General features: G+C 36.6%; 1 protein-coding gene across 1 annotated transcript in view; it reads left to right on the forward strand.

Annotated features, from left to right (window-relative positions):
• Positions 1-9,381, forward strand: part of SAMHD1 (SAM and HD domain containing deoxynucleoside triphosphate triphosphohydrolase 1) — a 44,709-nt gene that overhangs the window by 24,826 nt on the left and 10,502 nt on the right. The window contains exons 10-13 of the mRNA XM_033094672.1: positions 347-438; positions 1,568-1,683; positions 6,754-6,893; positions 8,614-8,706. Coding sequence (XP_032950563.1) covers positions 347-438; positions 1,568-1,683; positions 6,754-6,893; positions 8,614-8,706 — 441 coding nt within the window. The remainder of the gene's footprint in view (positions 1-346; positions 439-1,567; positions 1,684-6,753; positions 6,894-8,613; positions 8,707-9,381) is intronic.

The following is a 9,381-nucleotide window of genomic DNA, read 5'->3' on the forward strand; positions in this document are numbered from 1 at the left end:
TAGAGCCTTTCTTTTGAGAATGAAAAATATTAGAATAATAATGCCTAACTTCTAGAGTTATTGAGAAGATTAAAAAATATATTTAAGATGCCTAAAACAGAACCTGCCACAGAGTTAAAACACTCAATAGATTTTGGTGTACTGAGAATGAAAGTTGTAAACCAATGAATAGTTTTACTAATCTGCCTTGAGGTTTTCTAGTGGGCTCAGGGATTTTAATGAAGGTGCCTCTGGGCATTGCCTTCTTGTCTGCCACCATCCCTTTTCTTTGTCTTATATACTTGTCTACTAATATGCAAAACATAATCTGATCCTACATTAATATTTATTTCATGTTTTCCTGCAGGAGGTTGGGAATCTGTATGACATGTTTCATACACGCATCTGTTTGTACCGTAGAGCTTATCAACACAAAGTTGGCAACCTCATTGATATAATGTAAGAAATTCAATAGTTATTTCCCTATGAAAATGTCCATGATACTTCGCTAGAGTATCATATGTGGATCAAGTTGAGATTCCTAGATAAATTCAAGTGAATTTTAAGTGAATAAATCTAAAACGGTTATCATAAATAAATAAAACAAAACTAGCATAAGCTAAACTTAATTGAAGGAAGAAGAGGAGAATGGATAAAGGGGATAGATGAAGGGCAGAAGAGCTGGCTTATGCTAGACATGAACAGGCAATGCTGGAATGGCTTAGGACCTCTGCGTAAGCAGTCACTTACGTACCATATACTAGTCATCAAGGTGAGAGATAGGGCATGGATAATTCACATTTTGAAATTAATGACAAACATTCATTTTAAGAATTAAGATGAATGTCTGTCCTTACCCTGTCGATTATTTATCAAAATTGGTAGCAAATAGTAAAACTGACAGGAACTTCAGGAATTTCACCTCTTCTTTATGATCCAGTCAGAACCATTACAGGAACGTATAGCCAAGTCTCCAGTGACTCAAAGACCCCAAGAGGAGTTAACAGAAGTTGGGTGTGAGTCAAGTTAATAAAGTCATGTCTCTAAAATAGGTTTAAATTGTTTTATTATAAGCCTTTCGTGTTCATGTTTACATTTGTGTTGAGGAAATTGATCTTCTTTTTCTCTCTTTTCCCATCTTTTGTCATGAGCAGACTAGTTAGAATACATTCTCCTATTTGTATGGTTGTTACCTTGAAAGGAGATTTTGTTTGTTTTTAATTTGGAGAGTCCCCGAGACCTAGGTTCAAAGCCTGGTACTGCTTCTTCCTAACTTGGTAAAATAAAAATTTACTTAATTTCTGCATCTTTAAAATTGAGGTTGATTATACCTATCAGTCTTACTCTTGGGAAGATGAAACAAGATAATATATTGAAAGCCCTGCCCTGATGCCTGGAACACAGTAAATACGGTAGCTCACAAATCACCAAGCACTTACTTGTATGATCGGGAAGCAGTTGGTTTTAAAACACCACGTCTCAAGATTTTATTTCCCTAAAGCAGAAATATTTTCTTAGCTTGAAGCAAGGCCTAAAGCACATATTTAAATTTTGTCATATGCATAAATATTTTTAAAATTATTTTTAGGATTTCAGAGGCTTTCCTCAAAGCAAACCGCTACATAAAGATTCCTGGTTCTGAAGGCAACATGTGTAGCATTTCTACAGCAATTGATGACATGGAAGCCTTCACTAAGCTAACAGGTAAGGACTAAAAGGTAATATAGATGGTCCATCTCAGATAAAGTATAAGCTGTCCCTGGATTGCAGATAGGTTATTTTTCAAACATTCCAGTGGATTTAGCTTCTCAAGTGATTATATACTTTTGGATTTGAGTTTTATCTCTGCTTTGCACTAAAAAGATAATCTTGACAAAGTTGTTTAACCTCTTTGAACCTTAGTTTCCTCATCTATAAAATGGGAGTAATGATACCTAACATATAGTTGTGTTGTGATGCTTAAATGATGCATAGCACCTAGTATAGTACATGACACATAAGTATTTAATACTTACTATTATTTAACTTATAATACAACTAGACTAATACCAGACTAATACCAAAAAAACTGACTCGCCCTTTTGACATTATTTTTGTTTGCAAAACACATGATGCCAGGATCATTTCTTCACACTTCACCAGAAACAAAACCTGCAGTTTGGGATGGGAAGTGAGGTGAAGGCGTCACAGCTGGTTCTTTAATGTGTGAAAGTGTAGACCAAGAAATTGTCAGTAAAGCAAAAGTAGTAGACCAAAAAGTGTATGCCAGCCACAGCTCTTAGTTGCAGATCTTGAAACTGACTCTGTGTAGCTAAAAATAAAATGAGATAGCAATCACATAGCTGGTAGAATCAGGGGAAAGGCTGGAGGTTCTGAAAGTGAGCAAAAACAATGCAAGCTGAGCAGCCTAAGATACCAGAGCACTTTGCATCAGCTTCCTGTTTGGGGTGCTACTGCTGTTCCATCACTGCTACATTCTGTCTGCAGCACACTGCCAGAATGAGACCTAAGCCAGTTTCTCTCAAACTGTTTTTGAAGAGCCAACATTCTTCATTTCCAGCCCCTCACAGATTGATACTTCTCTAAAATATGACAAAAACAAATTACTCAGAAAATTAAATGGGGGGAAACATAAAATACAAGCCCCAATTTTTATTATTGAAGTTGATAGACTTACCATACACTTCAATAACTGTAATAAAAAAAAACATAATAGAGACAAAAAAATTTTAATTATAAAAACTATATATCATTCTTTAAAAATATAAATGTAGGCAAATTAATAGAGTCCCTCTTACACTTGTAACTTTTTTGTCGTTTTCTAATCATAACTAAGTGAAAATTAGAAGGAAATAGTGATTCCCCCATATTACATGTCTGTGCATTGAGAACACTGTACATCAATATTTAAGGTTTATAATGTGGCGAGTGAGTTTCTTCTTGCTCATTAATTAATCTAGGTTGGATTGATGACAGAGTTACTCACAGGGGACAATATATATCTAAATTGTTTCTATGTTTTGTTTTAATAACATCAGAGTTGATAAACTAGTCTCCCATTATTATGTTAACAGGAATTGAAGAAGAGATTGTAGACAAATTGAGCATGCAAGGGATGTTTATTTTTAACTTGGTTCATAATGAAGCAGGTGGTGCTGTGTTTTAAAAAGTAATCTTCAGTCTTTATCAGAAGCCATCGTCAGTTCTAACAGTTTATCCTGTAACATTATATTACATTTAGACTGTCTTTTTGCAGAAAGAAACAAATTCTGGATTTTACACACTTTGGGGTTAATTGACAAACCATACAATGTCATACATTTTCATGTGGTCTTACTGCGCATGACTATACATAGCTCTCGCTCACCATGGAGATTCTGTAACACCCAAATTGGCTTTTACCTTGTTCAATATGAGTCCACTGACCATGCACTTGGATGTTGTAGCAATGTCAAAAATCCCAAACAGGAGATTAGGTCATAGTTTTGTGCTTTATCGGCCAGAGTATAGGGGAATAAGCATGTGGCCTTTCCAGCTTTCATCCTTTGAGGTAGGGGTAATCCCATCCTTCCTGCTTATTATTCCCGGCCGTCATATAATCCTTATTGTCCTTAACTACGTGTCCTTCAATGAATAGGACCATGTGAGCCTTCATTACCTTTGCTGCTTTTCCAAAAGGCAACTCACTTTCTCTTTATTTTAAAATCTCCACTTTTTATTTTTTAATTTTTTAGCATATATTTACACATTTTATTGGAAGCACTGAAAACATATGGCAATGCTGAAAGAATTTTACAGTGAACATCCGTATACTCACAACCCAAATCTAGCATTTACTGAACTTGCTTTATCATTTATCTCTATCCATCTATTAATACATCTTAATTTTGATGCATTTTAAAGTAAATTGCAGATATCAGTACACCGTACCCTAACTCCTTCAGTATGCAGAAGTTCAATAATTATAGATTTTTCCTTTTGATGTAAAGAAATTTTATGTGCAGTTTGTATTGTAAGTGTATATTTGCTAGAGTTTTGACAAATGCAGGACACAGCACGTTAGCTTCTCCTTAGAAAGTTCCCTAATACCCCTTCCCAGTCAGTTCCTGCCCCCACCTCACCTCTGGAAGCAACCACTATTTGCCTTTTCTAGACTTTTCTATAAATGGAATTGTACAGTGTTTACTCTTGTGTAAAGCTTCTCACTCAGCGTTATGTATTTGAGATTCACCCAAATTGCATGCCTCAGCAGATCGTTCCTTTTTATTGCTGAGTTGTGGTCCATCATATGACTATGCCACAATTTATTTGTTCTCTCTGCTTCCTAAACTCGTATTTCTGATAAACGTTTCAGCTTATCTGGATGTAGCCATCTTAAGCACTGCAGATGTTATGACCACTGTCTAGATGACCATTTTCTTATCTTGGTTTTTATCCCTCAATATTCCTAAGCAATAGATGGGCCTTACCCCTAGAAGCCCCTAAACCCCAAATGCCTTAATCGAATTGGAATCATAGAATGTTAAATTTCAATTTAACTCCTCTATTTAAAACTCCTCTATTAAAAACTTAGGGCTCATCTATTTAAAACTCCTCAAGTGAGGAAACTAAGGCCAAATGAGGGGAAGTAACTTACCTAATAAATGGCAAAGTTAAACTCAAACCAAGTCTTCTCACTCCCAAGTTGAATCTTGTTTATGCTATTTTAGAGGGATATATTATCCATGAAATTTAATAGACAAGCAGTTTCCTTTATATAAGTCTTTTCTGAAAACATGTATGTGGAACAAATAGAACTCTCATACATGGCTGGCGGGAATGCAAATGGTATAGCCACTTGTAAAAAAATTGGACGTTTTCTTATAAACATACACTTTTCTTATGAACATACACTTATCCTATGATCCAGTAATCCCTCTTCTACCTACTTACCCCACAGAAAGGAAAATCTAAGTTTCCCCCCACCCCAAAGCTGTACCTGTTAAAATAAGATGAAAGGCATAAGAAAGATATCAGTGGAGTCCTATGGAGTTCAATGGAAAGAGGAGTCACATCTCTGGTTTGGAGGGATTGGGGAAGGTTTCACAGCTGGGTGCCTTTTGAGATGAATCTTGGATTAGATAGGTTTTCCAGAAGTGAGATTCTGTAATGGGGAAAGCATTTCGTTAATTCGGTTGGTAACAGAATAGATAAAGGCATGGATTGGAATAGTGTGGTCTTATGATAAAATTGCTGTATTTTAAACTGTATTGTAGTTTATAATATATATAATAATATATACAGAAGTAATAAAAACTGAAGATGGAAAGGTTGTTTGTAGAAAGCATCACTGAGAGGGTGAGGAATGTGTTAGCCATAGATTGAGAAGGGGACAATGTATACACGTCAGTGAGTTGAATGATATAAGGTTGCTAATATTTTATTTTGCCAAGAGAAGGCATTTTAATAAAACGCATTTTACACAATGCAAAAATGGATTCAGTCAAGGATTATCAATGAGTGTTAAACCATTGGTTGAAAACTTATTGGGATAATGTTACAGTCTCAGGATATCATCCTGCAGATTATTTAATTACAAAAGGAAAATCTATCTATGATAGAAAAAGCTGGGGATTAGTGCCCTAACCAACGGATAGATCATAACATACCCAATAGTGGTAACAAAGCTCGCGTATGTGACTCCTGATGTGATGCAGTGAGCCAGCACATCCCTAAGATACTGTTCTTGACGACAGTGTTTCACCTGAATCTAGTGGTGAAGAAACAGCTGGACAAGTTCAGTGTGGGACATTTCACAAAACGACTGCCTGAACTTTTCTAAAATGTCCACATCATGAAAAACAAGAAGTCTGGGGAATTAGTCTAGTTCTATCAAAGGAGACTGAAAAACATGATAACTGATGTCATCCATAATGCTTGATTGGTTTCTGTATTCAGCAATAAAAATCCATAAATTACATTATTGGAACAATTATGCAAATTTGAATATAGACTTTATGTTAGATATTTTTATATCAGTGTTAAAATATTTTGGCATGATTGTGGTTATGTAGGAGAATGTTCTTTTTCTTGGAAGATACATGCTGAAGTATTTAGGAGTGAAGGGTCTTTTTTTAAATTCATTTTTTAAAATACGCACATGCACAATTTTTTACTTTTATTTGTTTGTTTGTTTGTTTGTTTGTTTATTAAGTGTGTTTTTCCAGGACCCATCAGCTCCAAATCAAATAGTTGTTTCAATCTAGTTGTGAAGGGCGCAGCTCACAGTGGTCCATGCGGGGATCGAACCAGCAACCGGCTGCCCCTAAAAACTTTTTATTAAGGAAATGTGTATCACTTAGCTTCCGCAGTTATCAACACATAGCCGTTTTGCTTCATCCCTTCACTCCCATTAGACACTGGACCATTTTGAAGCAACTCTCAGACATATTTGTAATTCCTTAAATATCATTCTCTTTTAAAAACATAACATAACAACAATAAATTAATGCACCCCTGTGTACGCATAACTCAGTCTCAAATCAGCCTTGTTTTATCTCTGCCCTTTCCCACTCACTAGATTGCCTTGAAGCTAATCCAAGACATTGACTGGAACATTTTTACAAAGATTTTTTTTCACTTCAGTCTTTTAAAAAAGATTTTCACAGTGTTATAGTCATAGCGTACCTACATTTGTAAACTGCTTGAAATCACTTTAGAAGTACAGCAATGTATGAGTCTTTATAAATCTTGTTTTTTCATTTTAATGTAACTGAAATTTCATCAAATTGGCAGATAACATTTTCCTGGAGATCTTACACTCTACTGATCCCAAATTGGATGCAGCACGAGAGATTTTGAAAAAAATTGAATGCCGTAATCTGTACAAGTATGTGGGTGAGACTCAGCCAAGTAAAGGCTCAGAGATTAAAAGGGTAAGTTGATTGCTAAGCACCTTCTCATTAGTGAAAGGTCCTCTGTCCTCCAAGAGGAAATCCATTAACTTGTCACAGTACCACGACTCTGTTCTAGGCCTTTTACATTCATTCTCATTTACATCAATCCAGTGTTCATAGATCTGTCCTATAGATGGAGAAACTGAGGCTTGGGAAGAGATTAATTAGATAACTTACCTACAGAAGCCCAGGTAGTGAGCCAGGATTCAAAGCCAAGTCCAATTTACTCCACACCTTTACTGTCTCATCCTGGGAGTGAGAGGGACCCCCAAAGTAAGGTATCTGCATGCGCTTCATTGAAACTCTAAGGACCTGCTATTACTTAACTTCTTTCACAGTTTATCAGGTTCTCCCAGATGGTACATGCCAGTCTTTTAGTTTATAGATCTGTTTTCCTCTCTTGCTTGTTGAAGATTTTACCCTTCGCAGAAAGCCGGTAACACAAGCCATGCTGATAACCACACCCTGCCTTATGATACTTCCTTGGATTATACTTTACTTGCTCTTGTTTTACTAATAGGTTAACACCACATATTTTTAAATGTGAAAATCCTGTTAGGAAAAATCTCTCTATTGTGATTTGATTCAAGGATAGCATAGGCACATTTCTCATGTTTCCTGAATGATCCAAATTAGTAGATAATTAGACATAAAGTGTCCTTACATATGAGGTCTGACGATTAAGTTCGTGAGCTCATCCTAGAAAAAGTGCTACATACCTCAATGATGAATATCAGTATGGTCACCTTCAAAGTACTCCCCTTGGGAAGCTATGCACCGATGCCAGCGCCTAGTCCACACTTCAAAGAAATTTTGGAACTCTTTTTCTGGAATGGCCATCAGAGCTGTCGTCGTATTACCCTTGATGTCCTGAATGTCATCATAATGTCTTCCTTATAATATTTCCTTTATTTTCGGGTAAAGAAAGAAGTCATTGGGGGCCAGATCAGGTGAGCAGGGAGGGTGTTCCAATACAGTTATTTGTTTACTGGCTAAAAACTCCCTCACAGAAAGTGCCCTGTGAGCTGGTGCATTGTCGTGATGCAAGAGCCATGAATTGTTGGCGGAAAGTTCAGGCCATTTTCGTCTAACTTTTTCACGCAGCCTTTTCAGCACTTCCAGATCTTGGTTACCTGTTTGTCCAGTTGGTACAACTTCATAATGAATAATCCCTCTGATATCAAAAAAGGTTAGCAACATTGTTGCACCAACTTCACGAACTTAATTGTCAGACGTCGTATGTAGAAATCATTTTGTAATGCACTGTTTTTTGCTAGTTTAGTTAGGGATGGGGAAATTGTGAAGGAAAGAAGAAAAGTAGAGAACTCTGCTGTCTAATATGTCGCCGCCAGTCACATGGGGCTATTGAGCACATGGGGCTTGTCCAAGTTGAGATGTGCCATAGGGGGAAATACACACCAGACTCTGAAAACTCAGCACCAAAAAAAGAAAGTAAAACATTTCATTAATATTTTCATATTGGTTATACAATAAAATGATAACAATTGGATAAATTGGAATAAATAAATAAATATTTAAAATAGCAAAATGATGGCATAGGCAGAAGCTGTATATTTGTTAGGGATATATCTCTGCTCACTTTTCTTAAATTGCCCTTTTTTAGAGAAGGAACCTCTTCATGGCACCAAACACTGGTGAAGAACTGGGGTTCTAACATGAGGAGTCTTGTCTTTTCTAGGAAGACTATCAAAAACTTCCAGGAGAGATTGCTGAAGCCAAACCTGATGTGATGCAACTAGTTAAACTGAATGCTGAAGATTTCATAGTGGATGTAAGTAGTTTGCCCAATAATATACTAAGCAAAGATTTTTTTTTAAATACAAAGCCCCTCATCCCCGTTATAAAAGTAGTACGTGTTCGTTATAGAAAACTTGGAAAATGCAGAAAGATGGAAGGAAGAGAATCACTGTGAACTCACAGAACCAACCTTAATCCGTTTTTTAAATTTCTTTGACATGTTGTCAATATTTTTAATGTAGTTATGGCCAAGTGATTAGAACATTGTATATGTTGATTTTTGAGTGTTTTCTTGATCACAAAAGTGATACATGCCAATTACTTTTTAAAATTGCCTGTGTACAAAGATTAAGACTTGTTTTTTTTTTTAAAGATTTTATTGGGGAAGGGGAACAGGACTTTATTGGGGAACAGTGTGTACTTCCAGGATTTTTTCCAAGTCAAGTTGTTGTTCTTTCAATCTTAGTTGTGGAGGGCGCTGTTCAGCTCCAGGTCCAGTTGCTGTTGTTAGTTGCTGGGGCCACAGCCCCACCATCCCTTGCGGTAGTTGAACCGGCAACCTTGTGGTTGAAAGGACGCGCTGCAACCAACTGAGCCATCCGGGAGCTCAGTGGCAGCTCAGCTTAAGGTGCTGTGTTCAATCTTAGTTGCAGGGGGCGCTTCCCACCATCCCTTGCAGGAGTCAAGAAGTTGAACCAGCAAGTTTGTG

The sequence above is a fragment of the Rhinolophus ferrumequinum genome, chromosome 23 (assembly GCF_004115265.2).
Source record: "Rhinolophus ferrumequinum isolate MPI-CBG mRhiFer1 chromosome 23, mRhiFer1_v1.p, whole genome shotgun sequence".
NCBI classification, from domain to species: Eukaryota; Metazoa; Chordata; class Mammalia; order Chiroptera; family Rhinolophidae; genus Rhinolophus; species Rhinolophus ferrumequinum.